Here is an 18395-nt window from a genome sequence, read left to right as displayed (position 1 = left end):
CATGAGCTGCGGACAACAAGTGTTACCAATAATAGAGAGACAACAAAATGAATGTCAAACTTGTATATACTACTATAAAATTGGGTGGGTGGATGGTTGATGTTTTGTAGAGGAGGGGCATATTGCGTGCCAATTAAATCATTTTGTTTTGTTTATATTTAATGCAATATGTATTGTGCCATCTACATTCCATATATCATATTCAGTTTTACTGCCAGCCTCGAGGAATAAGGAGCACTTGATTCAAGCTGGTACTGAAATAACAACAAAAATAAAGATAACTTATTCTACAAAATAATATTTATAAATAAAAGCATACAAACTACTTTCACATCATTGTCTTTATAGCTCTTCTACGACGACGCTTGTTGAGGCAGTCTAATTTAGTTTTTTTTGTGGCAGATGTGGAGCTATCCGCTACAACCTCGACGGCCTTGGGATTTCCCTGTGCTTGCAATGTATTGTCGTTTTCATCGGATGCGACTGAACTAGTGGGTTTAGTTTTTTTCGAACTAGGGCTAGAGCTGGAGTTAGGCACATTAGAGCTAAGGTCATTGTTGGATGTTACAGAGCCAGAGGAGCCTGCAACATAGAGCTTGGGACCAGGGGTGGTATAACTGGGGTTTTTGTTACCATCATACAAGTCGAAAAAATGCCTGGGTCAGCGGTCTTGTAGATACCTGGAATAGCTAGCCTTGGGTACGGAGGTTCCAGAGCCAGAAACAGTGATATGGGCACAATTAATAAAGTACTGGGCACCATTATTCTTATCCTTTGCATAATCTATGTAAGCCTCGTGCAGACCAATAACTCACTGCGTAGCAAATAGTCGCCAGGTTTGATATCTGCAGGGATAGTGATAGTGAGTTTTCCCTCCTTATCGCCGCGAATCAAATCGGTGCCCCATTTACCATCACTGTATCCATGCTCGAATATCTTGAACCACACATCACCCTTGCCGGCAGACTCCAGTGGAGCCAAGTAGACCAGGATAGGGCCTTTGTGGGATTTGTCAATTACCCAATCGTCTCTTGAAGGGTCGTCGTAGTTTTGGAACTGGAGTCGCATCTCTGAACCGGCTTCGACAGGGCAGAGCGCGGCATCTTTGCTTTTGCCGGGGATACCGCAGGTCATGTCGGAAGAAGAGGGTCTTTGACGGGACTGGTTTGTCTGGGAGGATAGGGCTCAATGCATTGGCCGGCGGGCTTTTCAGCGCCGTCGATTGTGAGCGTGAGCAGGATTGTGTGCGCGTTTGCCACTGCTGCCATGCTGGCAAAAAGCACAGGAGCAAGGAAAAAGATGAACGAGGATTTCATTTATTGAACTTAAAATGGATAAGGTCTTGCAATAGACAGGCTGTGTCTGAAATAAAAAATAAAAATAAACTGTTTAAGCGGACCAGCCAGTTAAACAGATAGCAATGTTTTAAAAAAACTAGAAAAATATAGATGCGTGCGGAATACAAAAGTAGACGAGTAAACCAAAAATTGCGAAATATGTGAAAATATAAATGAGAGTGAAATTAAAAAATGGAATAGGAAAAGGTATACTAATATAAATAAAATATGTTCCAACCTTATAGTTGGCAAAAATAATTTTTGCATATTATTTTCGTTTTTTATTCTCTCTACACCCTCCATAAAAAATAAGTGTAGGAAAGTACAGTTTTTCTTTTATTCTTTTTAAAAATATTAAGCAGAGGATTCTTTTTGACAATAGGCATTTCAAAGTAAAGCTTCTAGAATATTGGGGTTTATTATGAAAAAAGAATGGAGAAAATGATGAGTAGAGTAAAAGAAATTGCATGGTTTAATATATAAAGGGTGAAAGTATTTTTTACAATGTAGAGCGAATAGCATGGCAGCCATCCATCACGAGGAAACGGTGTAAAAGGGATACATGAGCGCACTTTGGACGTATATTTTATAAAAAAATTCAAATGCATTATAAAATGAGGCCATAAGATTTTATTTTGCACACGCGCTCGCTTTCTTTTACATTATTGTTTTCTCACTCTGAATATTTGAAGTGCTAAATATATGTCTGTTTTAAAGTCACACGCCATTTATGCGTACAGCCAGCCAGTCAGTCAGTCAGTCGAGTGGTGGGGGGTGGATTATGAGAATACAAATATCCTGTCACAAGCTTCAGTCCTTCAGGAAACAGGTCACAGGTGTGCACAAAATCCTCGCGGGATTTACTAATAAGGTAATGCAGACCAAAACGCATTTAATATTGTTTTTTATGTATGTTAAATATTTTGTATTCGAGAGCCATTTACACGTTTACAGAGAAAAAAATACAATCGCCATAGCGTTAATCCGGAGGTGAGGATAAATGCGCCCAATTTATTTTTTTTGGAAAAAAAAGGGGCGTTGAAAATCGCGATAAGGGATCAATATTTTTCTTTTCTCCGCATCGCTCATTTCCACTTACCACTTTGCTGTTTATCTTTCCGTCCAATTTTTTCTTCCTCCTTCGTTGTGTTAAATTTGTCAACCAAATTGAGAAATCTCACTTTAGACGTGCGCTGCATTCTATCTTTTTCCTTTTCCTTTTCCTTTTCTTTTTCATTATCCTCTTTTGTATTTGTAAATTTTATTGGCATATACCCACCGTTCTTCACTTTCCTGTTCTCAATTTGGTATATGGCAGGCCCTTGCTCAAACCACTAAGACACACACACACACACTCGCACAAAAACACAGGTTATATCAATTGAACGATGCATGAGCGAGACCACTACTGGGCATCGGGCGGCATCCCGCCCCACCGCGAAAAGGATCACACCGATAAAGCACCAACAGAACCAGGGGCAGCAGAAATGAAAACATCAGTGGAGGAAAGTTTTTCACATGATAAGGAATGCGTAGTACAGGCATTGATAGCAGACATCAAGACAACAGGGGCGCTTCTTCCCAGCACTTCATCGGCGGTGCATACAACAGACTCCGACACAGCAAGCGAGGCGCCCTGCAAGGCGGAAGAAAGCAAGTGGCAGCAGTCGTTGAAGAGCTCTATAGCGGGTGCGGGGGCTGGGTGCGTGTCCTCTGTGGTGACGTGTCCGCTGGACTTGGTCAAGACGCGGCTGCAGTACCAGGGCGTGCTGGAGGCCAAGTACAGCGGCAACAGCGGAGGCATTTCAGGGTATCGGCCATACGGGGGGACTGTGAATACACTGAGGCGGATTGTGGGCGAGGAGGGGGTGCTCGGGCTGTACCGCGGGCTGGCGCCGATGCTGATGGGGTACTTGCCGACGTGGGGAATCTACTTTACGGCGTACGAGGCACTAAAGCGCGAGGTGCCGCGGCAGTTCCCCACGGTGAGCAACACGGGGGTGCATGTCGTGTCGGCGATGGGCGCGGGGGCGACAACGTCAGTGCTGACCAATCCGATCTGGGTGCTCAAGTCGCGGTTCATGACGCAAAGCAAGTTCACCGAGTACCGGTACTCCAGCATGTGGGACGCGGTGACGGTCATTAGGCGGACGGAGGGGCTGGGCGGGTTCTACAAGGGGCTGGGCAGCAGCCTGCTGGGGGTCACGCACGTGGCCGTGCAGTTCCCACTGTATGAGGCGCTCAAGGCGTGGATGGGCGTGGACTCGTCGCACGTGGAGTCGTCGCGCATCCTGGCGGCGTCGGCGGCGTCCAAGATGGTCGCGTCCAGCGTCACGTATCCGCACGAGGTCATCCGCACGCGGCTGCAGAACCAGACGCGGGCGCCGTTCAAGTACGCGGGCATCTGCCATGCGGTGGTGCTGATCTACCGCGAGGAGGGCGTGCGGGCATTCTACCGCGGGCTGGCCACCAACCTGATCCGCACGGTGCCAGCCAGCATGATGACTCTTCTGACGTACGAGCTGCTGATCCGAGTGCTTTGAGGTGGGGGGGGGGGGTGCGGATTAATAATCAAAATCAAATTAAAATGAAAGCTCAGGTGCCCAGGGGGGCGATTGCGCGCAGGAGGCTGGAGAACTCGGCGTGCGGCTGGGCGCCCAGCGCGGAGATCAGCCGCGCGGTCTCGGCGATGTCGAGCCACACCTGGCGGCGGATCTTGTCGTTGTCCGAGCCCGGCACCGAGCCGCGCAGGTCGACGCCGGCGGGCACCAGCGCATCGTCCGCTGCCAGCGCGGCCGGCCTTGCGCTGCGCGCCGCCGACCCGCGCAGGCGCAGCAGGCTGGCCTCGGTCTTGCTGACGGCCGCCAGCGCATCGGCTGCCGCGGCCGCCACGGCTGCAGACACGCCGTGGCAGACGCCGCGGCGCACCCGCAGGCACAGCTCGTCGGCAAAGCCGCCGTCGTACGCCTCGCGCGCCGCAGCCTCGACCGTGGCGAGCTCGCTGAAGAGCTGCGCGACGTAGGCGGAGGCGGCGGTGGGCGGCGGGCGGCCAGTGTGCCTGAACAGCGACACGGTGCGGCGCAGCTGCGTGGCCAGCGGGGCGCAGGCCCGTGCGACGATGTCTGCGGCCACGCGCGCCGGGATGGATTCTGCCAGCGCGTCCAGCGGCTGCAGCGCGTGCGCCAGCGCGGCGCCCAGCACCGACGCCGAGCCGCAGTCCGCCGCCGCGCCCGTAGTTTCCAGCGCCATGGCTGGCAGTGTGCGCGCGTGCTGCATCAGCTCGTGGACAGAGTGCGCGAGCTGCAGCAGCGCGGAGGGGCCGCTGCGGCCGAGGCGCTCGGCCGACAGCGCCAGGGCGGCCGCTGCCCACTGGAGCACCTGCAGCGACAGGTGCCAGAACCGGGAGCCCAGGGGCGGCAGCACCACGCGGGCGTCCCAGCACTGCCGCAGGGCGCCGATGGCGCGCACGGCCGGGTCCGGCGGATCCGATTCTGGAGCCGCCGGGTCTGCGCCCGGCCCCTCTCCCTGCCCCTCTACGGCGTCGATGATCTGGCGCCGGCGCAGCGAAAAGTACGCCGAGAGCTGCCATTTGCGCGCAAAGTCCGCCAGGTCGTCTAGCCCCAGCCCGAACAGCCGCGCAAATGCCGCGGCGAACGCCATCGCAGCCGTGTAGTTTCCGTGGAAAAGGTCGGGCGACCCGGGCACGAACACCAGCGGCAGCGCGCGGATGATTTCGGCCGCCGTCTCCTGCCAGAACACGCGCAGCGCCAGGTCGTATGTGGTCCCAGGCACGTGCTCGGCAACTGCGCCAAGCAGCGGGGGCCCGCGGTGCCGCGCGCACACCAGCGCCTGGCGCAGCAGCGCGCGGAACTCCGCCGGGTCCACCGACAGGCCCTTGGCGCGCACAGCGCCCATAATCTGCTGCAGCGGCGGGCGCACCAGGTGGGCGCGCAGCAGGGCCTCGGCCTCGGCGCCGGCATCCGCGGTTGCGAACGCGCGCAGGCAGTGGGCCACCGGCGCAGCCTCAGCAGCCGATGGCCGCGCGGCATATGCGCGCACGCGTAGCTCCAGACACGTGCCGAGGGCGGCCATCAGGCGCGCGGCGATTTCGGCAGACTGCCTTCGGGCGTCCTCGAGAAAGGCGTGCTGCGCCAGCCCGGGTGTGTCCGAGGCTTTGGCCACGTAGTAGCGGATCTGCGCGTGGTCCGCCGCCGCCCTCTCCAGCGCGTCGACCTCGTTGCTCTCCTGCATTGCGCCCTTTGCGCGCCGGATCAGCTGCGCGATGTCCAGCAGCATCCGCAGGTGCGCGCGTTTTTCGCGAATGCGCGCGCGGTATGCGAGCTTGCGGTCAATCAGGGCGAGTCTGCGGGAGAGGTCGGAGTGGGTGTGGTGGATCGCCTGCGTGATTTGCTGCAGCTCCGGCTGTGTCTCCTGGGCTATCGTCGTGTCGATGCCGGTGAGCTGCGTGCTGAGGTTGAGGAAGTCCTTGTAGCGGCTGCTTATCAGCTGGTGCAGCTCCTGTTGGTTCTGCTTTTGCTGATGCGCTAGCTCGGAATGCACGTCCGAGAGCGTTTTGCTCTGCGAGTGCCGCGCCGCTGCGTATGAGTCGACGTCGAACGGCTGCGTCATTAAAGGAATCCAAACTTGATGAGTTAGCTTTTTTAAATGCGAATTGTTATTTTGTTGTGATGAGAAAGGAAAATGAAATGCGCCTCGACAAAAGATGCTTGAGCAGCAGAAAGCGGGGATAGGTTTGTGTGGCTGGGGAAGCTGCAAGTAAAGCTTGATCACGATTACAGAATTACCTGCCCGTTCAATCACACTGATGCTTATTCGTTTTCTGTGGTTTGTAATTTTAGCGATAAGCGAGCAGCAAGTTTGCCGCACAACGAACGGAATGCAATCTTCAATCAATCAATTTTATTTTCACTAATAATTTTTTTATTCCCCCTTTCGATTTGAATTCAAATTTACACTTTTTTTATTACAATTACAATGCTGGAGCCCATCGCCCGTGCCGTTCAGAGCAACTCTGCTTTCCGCGCTATCTGCCGCCCTCTCTCCTCCGCCTGGGTCAATCTTTCTGGTTACCGCCGCTACGGTAAGATTTGCCCATTCACACAAACATACAAACACAAAAACATACCAAAAAAACCTTTAATTTTGAAACTATGAGCATACATTTGTACTAAAAAAAAACCTCCCATTCCATTATAATTATTTTCTATCTTAGGTATGAGGTACGACGACCTTTTGCGCGAGGAAACCCCTATTATTCAGGAAGCCATCGCTCGTCTTAATCGTGACGAAACCGACGGCCGTGTGTATCGCCAGAAGCGCGCTTTCCAGTTGTCACTTTCGCACCAGGAATTGCCCCTTACCCAGTGGACTAAACCCCAGGATGACTACAAGTACTTGCAGCCATTGATTGAGGAGGTTCGTCTGGAACATGTTGAGCGTGATGCTTTTAACTCAATGACTTTTGTCAAAAAGTAGAATATATATATATATATATTTACTTTTCAAATTGTTTTTCTCTTTTTTCATTGGAATAAGTGAACAATAAATATTTATTTCATTTTATCCGTATAGAAACAACCCAAACTGAATACAAAATATAATAGCCTTTACATTAGGAATGATTTTAAATGAACAGGGTGACCATGGGGGCAATAGAAACCAAATAAATGTATAATATAAAATAAGCTGTGGAGGCAAGCAGGCGGCCAAGAATAAATAGAGAGCAACATGTTCTTTATTTTCTTTTTACTTGCTATGTCCAGAATAAAGTGACGTTCCATGTTTTTTTTCACGGTACCACTTTTATTTTTTGTGAAAATATCATTTGTTTTATACTGCTATTGTAAACCTGGCCAAATGGGGGCCAGTAAAGAGACGAGACAGACAACTACTAGTAAACGCTGTTATAATAAAGATAAAGTATATTAAAAAACAATGTTCTCGTCCTCACAGTAAGAGCGTCTTAGTATATATAAAAAGCAACCTACGATAGCTGCACGACATCTGTGCTGCACACATGTACATAAATATCAAAAGAAACGACAACAGCAAAATAAATGCTATTTTGATCCACCTCGAAATTCTATCAATTTCTACTATCGTTAGGATCTGGCAAAAACAGGTGCAATCATAAACACCAAATGGCTTTGCAATTGATGTGATTGGATCAGGGCATTGGGTGACATCCTTAAAACGTGACAAGATGATGAATTTTGTGGAAGACAATGTTAATTGAGAGGTGTTGAAAAGTTATAGCTGTTTATTTATCCAACTAATTTTCTAAAAGTGAATGTGGTTTTTTTAGAAGACAAGGAATCCAGCTCCTTATTTGTATCACCTGGAGAAAATGAATGTAGTTGAGTTTGCCATGGGCAGCAAGAACCATTGGTCACCAATTCTTGTAAGAGGATTGTTGACACCTGTATTTAGTCAGAACGTTTCTATTGAATACAATAAAATGAGCCGTTGATTTCCTGCCCATAAAGCACCAATGAAATCAGCAATGAAACCTGCAGCATAACAGTCCTGGATCTTTCTGATGCACCTGTATGCGCCTGTAGGTTTCAGCCCAGGTCACTGGCCTGATTCACAGCCCCCACCCCCCCCCTTCGAGGGGTTCTCAACATCAATAATAATATATTATTATACCATTGTCACCAATACAATACAATACAACATTACTATTGTTATTATTTTTAATTAATTACACAAACGAAAAAGTATGCGTCAATATATGTTTACCATCAATATTGTCATTGTTCATAAAAAATATGTCGCTCACTTTTTTAGGTTTGATATCCTTTGCAAACTTAATTAGCAAATCTACAATTTTTGTAGTTGGGTTATAAGCTATATCTCTTAGAAATTTGTGTTTTTTGCTCGGGTCATGATACATGCAAAGTGCATTTATAACACCATCAGCTTCGAGCTCCGTACAACGATTATATTTAGTTAAATAATTTCTAATAGCTACTAAAAAATCTTTAACTGTAGCTTCTGATGAAATACTTTGAATCATTACATTATTAGGATATTTTTTTACGTCTATACACGAATATATAAGTTGTACCTCGTACATTATTATGTATTATATGCTTTAAATGTTTTGAATTATAAATTAAATAAAATGAGATAAAATAAAATGCAAATAATAAAAATGGATACAATTACCTTTTCTTTTATACCTGTAAGATAAAGATATTTTATGAGTAAATAATAGTTTATACTTTATACATTTGAACTAATAAGATAAATAACAAATTTTAATGAAGTACTTTTGGATGCTTTTCTTCTATTATTAAACTTTTTTATTGTTTTGATGAAAGGAGCCGTACTTATACAAAGCTATTTACTTTCTTTAACGCTATTTCTATTTAACCCAATCCGTTTATTATTTGATAATTTGCGCGCCTGTGTATTTCTGTTTAATTTTAGCAATATTTACATTTTTAGCATCTATTTTTAGTTTGTAATGGTTGTTGGATTAGCTGATTGACCTGCCATTATTGTTGTTATTAATCTACAAGAGCTGAATGCAGCCAGGCATGATTACACCACATTGCTTATCCTTTTAGCCACACAGTAACACACATCACATAGTTGTTTCTTAACTTTCCAGTTCATAGCACCCATAGTATACGCTTTATTAAATACATAGTACCATATTATCTTTAGCCCGTTTATAGAACAATAACGTTTTAACAGGATTTCTTCAGACCTAGGTCTAATTGCCCAGTAGTGGAAGTGTCCACCATGGTGCCAATAAGCCTTTTAAACCTGCGCACTTGATCTGCCAGCTAGAGCACCAATCATGGCCAGATAGCTAGTGTGCATATCTGCCGTCTTCATAGCTGTTTGTCCGTGACCACTTTGGCAGGCCTTCACCTTTGTCTTGTCACGGATTTGGTATTTGGGATGTTTGTTGAGATTGGAGTTATCAACAATCGGCGTTTCTTAGGGATCAATGATCAATTTGTTTCCTGTTTAAGCTGAAGGCTGCACTGTTCCTTGTACCAATCATGCTGTTTTGTATGATCTCGTTTACAAACATTGTTGCTTGTTCTGTGCATCCCCTTGGAGTTTATTGACTAATGTTGTATGCCTGCGCTTTGTCAGCTCCTTCTAGGCGCACCTCATAGCTAAGTCCAGCTTCTTGTCATAGTAATGGGCGTCCACACGCTCCTCGAGTTCCTCCAAAATGACATTTGTGACATCAAAAATGGGGCTTTGTCACGTAACATTATAGACCCATGAAATATGTTTATGATATTTCATGTGAGCAGCGATTTCTGGATAGTAAGCTCTTCAGCTTTTTCAGTCTCATTTTATTAATATATATTATATAACCAGCTCCATTTCTATTACACATAGGCTGAGCTCCCACATCTGTCTGATGTATCTGTGTGTGCTGACAGGTCTCAGCCTGGGTCACTGTGTGACTTATTGTTTGTGTGGCTAAACAGCCAAGACTGGTTAATCAGTTGATCGCCATCAACTAATAAAGTTACACTTTGGTGTGGACAAAGCTATACCCAGGTAGTCAGTCAGCATGCATCATATATACATTGTTCCCATAAGGGGGTTAAATAAAATAGCTTTAGGAAAGCTGGCCTGGGTCAAGAGCCTCCTATAGTTTTCAACACCAGAGAAGAGCACACAATTTGTTTTCACAGCAGCGTTCATGCCAAAAAATACAACTGCCACTACCACATGAACTGTTTGTTTTAAATCATTTTTTGCTACATATTGGTTGTTGAATTACACAAATACACTAGACTAGCCACTTTGCTAGTTTGTCACCTGTCTAATTTCTGCTACTCTATTAAATAAAATAAATGTAAAAAATAATTGGCGAGAACTGTAGATTGAGCAGAAAAGGATTATATCGTTTTATATTGTTCTTGGGGGTTCTTGTAATAATATTGCAAAAATAAAGTTCAGAATGAATGGAAAGTATGCGCACATGAAAATATTTTTTAGAAAGCTGCTTTTTTTGTTTAACAATAATTTATACAACAAAAATAAAATAAAAAAGGGTGTAGGCAAACAAAGGTTGATTTTTAAAAATTGTGAGCAAAAAAATGTAAATACAAAGAAATACAAAGACAAGAATACTGCAAGAAATATTTTGTGTGTCACAAGTGAATGATGAATAAAAATGAGGTGACATTCCTTTTTTCTTTATTCCTTACGTGCTGCAAAAATATATAATTTATTAAAATATTTTGTAGCTGCTAAAAGTTACACATGTGCAGGTATATAAAGACTCAAATGGGGGATAGCGCCTTTTTTTCCAAAAAAAAGTATTATTATTATTTCTTCTCCCAACTGCTTGTTATTCCTCATCCAAACTCATAATTTAATACATGCGCGGTCGTATATAGTGCTTTAATAGAACAGAACAACACGTACACATATAAAACAATTTACACATATAATACATTTCTTTAATGTCAGACTCTGAAACGTATTTTTATTATTTAATTGCATGCTCAATTAACAAAAAAATTACATACAGTTGGGGAAAAACAAAAGAAACACATGAAATCAAAGCTATAATTACAAAAACAATAGAAGCTCTAAAAAAAATTAAGTTTATCAGTCAAGATACCGATGTCACTTGGGATACCTTGCAAAATACATTGTCCTTTAGCCAAAAACCCTGCAAGGGTTCTGCAAAAGCTATGAATAATAATGATTCCAAGTTTTTCAAAAAGAATGTAAAGTCCGGCGATATTCCACGGTTAATGGGATACCCTAAAGGTAAAACAACTGACTACCAGATTGTCAATGGAACACTTCAAGACCCACACTACTTTGTTATTCAATTTTACGATGAAGTCGCACTAGGGGCTTTGTTCAATAAAAACACACCAAATGGTGCAATGAACAATGGTAGAGCTGACACTGTGTTACACACTGATGAGCCCACACGAGCAAGACTATAGAACCTGTAGGCATACAGTTAAAAATGATTAGCATAGTAATTGCCGGCATGTCAGCACCGGCTATTATTTTTAAGAAATAATATACAAACAAAACAATTGTATCGGCTTAGTCAAGTTCATTCATCATCACCATTCTCTTTTTTGAACCGTTTTTTCAATACATTTTAATAATGTGCACTTCGTATACAGCCGAAAAGAAAAAATAAGTTATATTTGGCATGGTTTCCAAAATAAGCCTCAATCCATATTCAGTGTATCCTTTTTCATTTTTAATTGCTATTACCAAGCCACAATTTCTTGTATTTATTGTTGAATTTTCTATGTATAGTGTATATAATTATATTGTTGTTCAGGTCAGTGTTTTCTAATATACTTTTTATTTTTCTCAGAGCATGCTAATTGAGCGGAGAATAAATATTTTCTTTAAAAACCCATCAACTTTTACCACACATTTTTAATTACTGCTTATTCTTTCTGGAGAGCAGTTTCAACTTTGAAGGCCTAAGAAATAAAAGTGAAGGTGAGAAGTAAGCAACCATTCTCCCCCTTTTTTCTCTCCTCTATCCCTTCTTTTTTTATCACATTTTTCTATATTTAAAATACCTTGGGGCATAACAAAAAAAATAACAGGCGCATACAATAAAAAAAGCAAACCTACTCCAACAAAAAAGAACACGCGTTGCATTTCATTCTCCTTCATTCCTTTATCTTTTCATTTCATTATATTTTATTTTTATTTTTATTTTTATTTTATTTATATTTCTTAGCACAACATGGATGCCACTTTTATTCCAGCCAGTGCGCGACTTCCTACAGAACTTCTACTGGCCATTTTCAGCAGACTCACATCATACCAGGACGCACTCCACGCGTGCATCCTGACCTGCCGACGCTGGTCGCAAATAGCAATTCCGCTTCTCTGGAAACAACCGTATTTCTCTCGCATAAGCAAAGTATCACTATTCGCCTTTACTCTCGTATCCACATCCAGCGGGCAGACGCCGAGCCCATACGCCAAACTCATCAATACTTTGTCGTTCAGTGGGATGCCGGAATGTGACCGGAACAATCCGCGTTTGGGGTTACTTTTAGACACGATTATTAGCTGTATGGCAGTTCGACGCAGTGAGCAGCCGGGTTGTTTGTCTGGAAAAGGTTGGCAGGAGGCGGCAACGGCTCCAATGATTAAGAGGTCGCGCAGTCTGTCGAGAACCACGGAGAATACGGGTTGCACCAGGCCGCTGATAACGGCAGTAGATGTTGGAATACCAGGAGATTCCGCCGCGGTGGAGGCAGCGGCGGCGACCGTAGCAGGCAACCACACGGTGGCGCATCTGTCGCGGCTCGACGGGTTCCAGGAGGAGCCGCCAGCGCTTTCGCTCACAATGGACAGCGCGCAGCCAAGCTATGATCAGCACATGTCCACGTGTCCGTCCATTTTGCGGCTCGCATCCTCAACAGCAGACCACACATACATGTCATCCCTGCAGAATCTCGACCTGAGTTTTTGCAAGGGCACGCGTAACTATATGCTGCAGCGACTTGCGCCCAAACTGGCATCCTTGCAGGTACTCAATCTGGCGGGCGGGCAGCGCACGGACATTACAGTGTCAAAGCTCGCGCAGCATATGCCTGGCGTGCGTCGCGTGTCTATCGCTTGGACTATGAATTTGTCAGATTTTGGGGTCAGCGAGCTTGTGCAGAAGTGTCGTGCTGTGAGTGTTCTGGATCTGACGTATTGTACCCAGATTGAGGATACAGCGTTATTTTCGATTGCTCATTGCTTAAAGGATAGCTTGATGGCGTTGAGCGTGGCATATTGCGCGGGTGTGACAGATATTGGTGTAAGGGAGGTGGCGACGTCGTGTGGGCGGCTGGAGGTTTTGAATTTGGTAAAGTGCTTGAGGGTTACAGAGCGGATGCGGCGGTTCTTGGAAGGCATGAACGTGGTTACGCAGTGTGACACGCGTAAGCTATTTTCAATCAATTATGGTGTGTCCAATAAGCGCAAATGAAATACAAGGATATTATAATGGTGTATTTTTGTTGTTGTTTTATTGTTTTGTAAACAAGAAACATTAGAAAAATTAATTAATTTAAATGCTGTTATTAGGATCCGCACGTGGTTATAATTGTTTTTATCCCCATTAAACAAGTTTCTAAATGATAATCCCAGCCACGGCCACGGCGTACACGAAGGCAACCAGCAGATCACTCTGTAGATGCACGCCTTGCGAGTGATGGCTCATAACGGCGATACGTTCTTCCATCGAGCTATCCTCGGAACCGTCACTTTTTTCCGTATCACTCTCATCTTTGTCTGCGCTTTGCTCATCGGCACGTCCCAGAGCATAATGCTGGCCGGGTTTGTTGGGCGTGTACTTCTGGGGGGCGTAGAGTGTCGGCTGAGGTAAAGTGGCAGCAGCGGCCTGAATGTTGTTCTGAAGGTCGCTGCTGGCGTGGGCGAGTGAATGGTTGGCAATGAGCGCGGAAATGACCACGGTCAGAGAGAGGATGAAAACAGACGATTGCTTGAGGAACATTGGACACTGACGGTGAAAAATAAATAGAAAATATACTTGGTTGGTACGTGGGGTGAAATTTGAGAAGGGTGTTGGTTTTGCTGGTTCGTATCGCCACGTCTTGAGCCGAGTTTGTGCTATTTAAATTAATTTCAATTTCATAAAGAAAATAACTTATTATGCATGTTTTTTTGTTTTTTTGTTTCAGCCACTTGTTTTGTCATCAAATATTCATATTCATATGAATTAATTTTACAGGTGGATTGTGTTGGTTACGAATAACAATACAGCTAATTTGTTTTTGGATTGAATTGTCTATTCATTTTGTTGTTTTTGTTTTTGTTTTTATTTTCGGCTTTGGCTTTGGCTTTGGCATTTTGAAATTTTTTAGCACTATTGATTTTGACTATTTGAATTGTCACATGGCTCAAGCCCCTTAAGCTGAGTCACAATCAAACTAATACTGGCAAGCAAGAAAAGAAAATAGCTCTCAAGAAATACTTTTATATTTGGACAATCAAAATATCCAACCACCAATGCCACCTTAAAAATCTATATTTTTATTTACATTTTACATTATCAAAAATAAACAAAATGCTATTGTTCCGTAGTGCTTCATACTGCAAACAGGCGCATTTGCCAGCCATCTCCCATCTCCATTATATCCGACCCACAGGTTCTCGCATATTCCACAGCACCACCCAAAAGCAGCAGCAGCAGCAGCAACCACCCACCCCCTTACGTATTGTATTCTTTGGCACCAGCGATTTTGGCAAAAGCATCCTCAGCCACCTCCATGAATCCCAGCACCAGGGAACGCAAAACACACAGAAAACACAGTTAATCCGGGAACTCCTCGTAGTCTGTCCACCCAGCGCAATACCCCGAAACCCCCAATCCACTTATAAAAAAAAACACCAGCAACCCACCGTTGTTTGGGAGTCGCCAGTGGACGCATACGCGCGCGAATTTGATCTTCCTACAGAGCATGTGCAAAGCCGAAACCTCAACCGCTGGGTGTTTCCCTATACAGGGGGGCGGTTTGACCTCGCAGTGGTTGCCGGATACGACGCCGGGATTCCCCCTGCTCTCGCAGGGCAGTTTCCCAGGGGCGTGCTCAGCGTACACGCGTCGTTGCTGCCTAAATACAGGGGCGCAGAGCCAGTGGCAGCGGCAATTATGGCAGGGGACTCTGTGACTGGCGTCACGGTGTGCGAGTATGATTGTGCGCAGATGGACGGCGGCCAAGTACTGGCGCAAATCCCTCTGCCACTGTCGCCAACGATGACCCGGTCGGACATCCTGCGGGATCTCGGGCACTTGGGCGGCCAATTATTAGTCAAGTGCCTAGAGAACCTAGATTTTGTACGCGCGCATTCGGTTGAACAGGATCACAAGAGGGCTTCGTGGGCGCCGGTGTATGCGCGAGAGGAGGCAAGGGTGTGTTGGGAACGGATGGGCGCAGAGGAGATAGTGCGCCGGTACCGTGCGTTCCACGGACTATGGACAATGCATACGGTGCTGCGCAAAAAATCCCAGATGCGTGAGCTGTTCCTCCACAAGCTCTACCTGCCCGAAGAGCCGCCCGTGAAGCTACCAGTGGGCTCGTCCACCCCGATCAACCCACTGGAGCCCCTGGATCCCAAGTGGGCGAATTATCCGCCTGGGTCAATGTTTTACCGCCGCAAGATTCCGTATTTGGAAGTTCCCTGTGTGGATGGCCGAAGACTGCATGTGCGTATGCTGAAGGTCAAGGGCCGGACTATGATGACTGCGCTACAGTTTGTTAATGGGTATTTGAGAAAATCCGGCGCTATGCGTATGCTGTCGGAACCGGTTGGGTCGAAGATGCTAACGCCTGACTTTGTTTACCCTGTTGGCCATCCGAACTATGTGGATCCTGAGGACAGGGAGAGGAGGCGGAGGGAGCGGCTGAACCACAGGCGCGCGGAGAAGGCGTGCGATGGCCATGAGGACAACGAGAATGATGCCAAGGAGGATGGTGATGAGGAGGTGGACCATGACGACACGCATTTCGACGTGCTCGAAGAAATCGACGAAGACACGATCGACAGCGACAGCGACAATGGGCCAGTGGACCGCCCGCAGCCTGCAGCCCGCAAATGAAATAAACATACAGCAATATATCAATTGAAAATCAAATCAAATCAAGAAATCAAGGGTAATTTACGGCCTCAGAACTGCCAGCTCTTCGATTCCCTCTGGGTCCACACGCGCGCGCCACTGCACATTGGGCGGCGCCACTGGACTGCACAGTGCCACAGCCCAATTGGCCAGGCACGATCCCTTAGAATAAGGGCTAGCGGCGGCCAAAAAGTATGGTTTTCGGCTGCCCGTCATCGGTCTGCGCCCACCACCAGGGCCATCCTCCGTCTCGTGCGCCTGCGGCATCGCGTGCTTGGCCCCCAGCACCTCATGCGTAGTGATATTGCGACTAATCAAAATCGTATGGTACCCGAACAACCCGCCGACCATACTGAATGTCAAAAACACATATATAACCATTGCGAGCACCACAGGGTTATGCCTAACACTGTGTGCGAACGACTCGTACCCGGGCTGCTCCCTATGCACAGGCAAGATAAGCCGCACGAGACTGAAAGCAATAATGTACAGCGCAGTCACCGTTGTGGCAAACAAAAACGAGTAGAAGTAGCGGTAGTTACGGCGCCCAATGCAGTTGTTGAGCCAGATACAGTGATGGTCCTCGTTCTCCACACAGTTGTCGCAGAATCGGCAATGTGAGGACCGGGGCGGTCTGTAGATCCGGCAGGTCTCGCAGTACTTTAGTCGCACTTGGGTGTTGTTCACCGTCACCATTTTGGTCATTGGCGGGTACGCCAGGTATGGGTCGTTGGACGGGCGTTGGCCGGGGGCTGCCGGAGGATCGTAGATGCTCAAGGGTCCGCCAGTCTGACCAGGCGATCCCACCTGCACCCAGGGCGGCGGCAGCTTGTAGTGGTACTGCAGCGGCGGCTGGTCCTTCGCATGCTTGTGTCGCAGCGAGTCTCCCGCGTCATTATCAGCGCCAGCGCCGCCGCTGCTCACCAGCGTGCCAGGCTCAGCCTTCTCCGCCGCCTGGGCGCCGCCATTGGAATTCCCATTGTTGCTGCAGTTGCCACCGGCCACCACGTAGTTGTCGGGTGCCGTGATCGCGTCCAAGTTGCGTGGGATGATCCCAGGATCTGTAAACGACGACATCATCATTGAAGTATAGGTCAGCGCCGCCAAGTACGCAAACACAATAACCGCAGCCTTATGCACATGTACCCAGAGGTAGGGACACACCAGAGCAGCAAAAAGCGACACGGGCGCTGAAATGATCAGCACCGAGACGACAAACGGCGCTGGCCGACTGCCCGTGACTGACCGCCCACAGAACGGATGCCAGTTGTCGTGGTCGTACAGCTGGTAGATCGGCTCCTTCAATCGCTGGCCGTCGGTCGTGTATCTGCCGGGATGCTTCCGCCGAGTCTTCTCGTCCACCGGCTCGTAGAGCCCCACGGGCTGCGGGACGCGCCGCAGTGGTGTTTGGCTGGCTGTCAGGTCCGTGTCATTGCTGTTGCCGCGCCCATGCGGTGACGCGTCCTCATAGCTGATCTGAACCAAAGGAACGCGCTCATTCATTGACATGCGCATGACTGTTTGGCGCTGCGGACCCAGAAACCGGATGCTATTAGGCTGCTGGTGCTGGCTGCTACTACCGTTGTTGTTGGAGGAGGCCTGCTCCCGCCCCAGAACCTGTGCTGCTGTCCTTGATGGGCTGCCCGCAGAGTGCACACTGGTGGGTGACATTGGCGGCGACCTCCCTGAGAGACTCAGCTGAGAGTATGACTGGCTGGCCAGCAGCGGAGCCTGTTGAATCTGCATGGGCTTAAGCGGCGGCGAGAACTTGATACCAGCATCTCTCGGCGGGTAATCATGCGCATACCGCTTCTGCCCCCCACTACTACCTCCAGCTGCTGCTGATAAATCAGGGCTGAAATAGGGGGAGGTCTCGACCTTGTGCGTGCTGGGCGTCATTGAGTCGCGGCCCTGCTCCGGCCTCTGTACAATTTCTCCACCCTTAAATTGTCTTTGCTGTAGTATTTGCTGTTGCTGTGCCTGGTTGGGCTCGTACAGTGCCTGGGCAAAGGAAATGTTTGATGTGCTCGGTGTTTCTGAGTACCTTTTGGTGCTGCGTGCTGGTGAGGAGGGTGTCAGTTGGACTATTGTCGGCCGCCTTGGTCTCGCCTCATGGTGGCCTTGTGGTGACGGTAGTGGGTTGGTCATTTTATTTATTTATTTTCTGCTGCTGCTTTCTTTATATTGACAGAAAATAATAATATAAAAGTGTATATGAATTGAATAGAAAAATAAATGTACAAAAAAAATAATAAATAAAAAGAACTGAAGAATGAAGAATGAAGAATGAGGCGGGAGCACTATGGCCAATTAAGATAATATAATGTGGGTTGCAAGAAAAACTAGAACGCCCCCCATGAAAAAAGTATAAAAAAATAAATGTTAAAATTGAAAAAAGCGCAATAAAAAATAAAATAAAAAAG

The 18395-nt window shown here is 47.0% G+C and overlaps 8 protein-coding genes across 8 annotated transcripts; 4 read left to right on the top strand and 4 right to left on the bottom strand.

Moving 5' to 3' along the window:
• Positions 1–661: 661 nt before the first annotated feature.
• On the bottom strand, positions 662–1134 carry BX661DRAFT_200387 (glycoside hydrolase; the record flags this gene model as incomplete). Its single annotated transcript, XM_051538404.1, has 2 exons — positions 662–783; positions 816–1134. 2 exons carry the CDS (start codon positions 1132–1134, stop codon positions 662–664), a joined length of 441 nt encoding a protein of 146 aa, XP_051389373.1.
• Positions 1135–2420: 1286 nt separating this feature from the next.
• BX661DRAFT_187425 (mitochondrial carrier domain-containing protein) lies at positions 2421–3955 on the top strand. Its single transcript, XM_051537211.1, has one exon. It carries the CDS (start codon positions 2726–2728, stop codon positions 3878–3880), a length of 1155 nt encoding a protein of 384 aa, XP_051389372.1. The 5' UTR covers positions 2421–2725; the 3' UTR covers positions 3881–3955.
• On the bottom strand, positions 3876–6023 carry BX661DRAFT_187424 (oligomeric golgi complex component, COG2-domain-containing protein). Its single transcript, XM_051537210.1, has one exon. The coding sequence runs from the start codon at positions 5964–5966 to the stop codon at positions 3933–3935; it is 2034 nt and encodes a 677-aa protein (XP_051389371.1). The 5' UTR covers positions 5967–6023; the 3' UTR covers positions 3876–3932.
• A 201-nt stretch (positions 6024–6224) lies between these two features.
• On the top strand, positions 6225–6920 carry BX661DRAFT_187422 (cytochrome b-c1 complex subunit 7). The gene is made up of 2 exons (XM_051537209.1): positions 6225–6438; positions 6571–6920. The coding sequence occupies exons 1-2, from the start codon at positions 6333–6335 to the stop codon at positions 6831–6833; spliced, it is 369 nt and encodes a 122-aa protein (XP_051389370.1). The 5' UTR covers positions 6225–6332; the 3' UTR covers positions 6834–6920.
• Positions 6921–11989: 5069 nt separating this feature from the next.
• On the top strand, positions 11990–13346 carry BX661DRAFT_187418 (uncharacterized protein). Its single transcript, XM_051537208.1, has one exon. It carries the CDS (start codon positions 12079–12081, stop codon positions 13318–13320), a length of 1242 nt encoding a protein of 413 aa, XP_051389369.1. The 5' UTR covers positions 11990–12078; the 3' UTR covers positions 13321–13346.
• Positions 13347–13351: 5 nt separating this feature from the next.
• On the bottom strand, positions 13352–14035 carry BX661DRAFT_187417 (uncharacterized protein). Its single transcript, XM_051537207.1, has one exon. It carries the CDS (start codon positions 13846–13848, stop codon positions 13465–13467), a length of 384 nt encoding a protein of 127 aa, XP_051389368.1. The 5' UTR covers positions 13849–14035; the 3' UTR covers positions 13352–13464.
• A 310-nt stretch (positions 14036–14345) lies between these two features.
• On the top strand, positions 14346–15984 carry BX661DRAFT_59225 (formyl transferase). The gene has a single exon (XM_051539295.1). It carries the CDS (start codon positions 14422–14424, stop codon positions 15952–15954), a length of 1533 nt encoding a protein of 510 aa, XP_051389367.1. The 5' UTR covers positions 14346–14421; the 3' UTR covers positions 15955–15984.
• Positions 15985–16254: 270 nt separating this feature from the next.
• BX661DRAFT_124392 (DHHC palmitoyltransferase-domain-containing protein) lies at positions 16255–17223 on the bottom strand (the record flags this gene model as incomplete). Its single annotated transcript, XM_051532429.1, has 3 exons — positions 16255–16324; positions 16493–16724; positions 16971–17223. Coding segments are annotated over 3 exons (555 nt in total), but the record flags the coding sequence as incomplete, so codon positions are not given.
• Between the last annotated feature and the right edge of the window lie 1172 nt (positions 17224–18395).

Source organism: Kickxella alabastrina (assembly GCF_025024165.1).
Source record: "Kickxella alabastrina strain RSA 675 chromosome Unknown BX661scaffold_25, whole genome shotgun sequence".
NCBI classification, from domain to species: Eukaryota; Fungi; Kickxellomycota; class Kickxellomycetes; order Kickxellales; family Kickxellaceae; genus Kickxella; species Kickxella alabastrina.
This window is presented reverse-complemented; position numbering and strand designations above follow the sequence as displayed.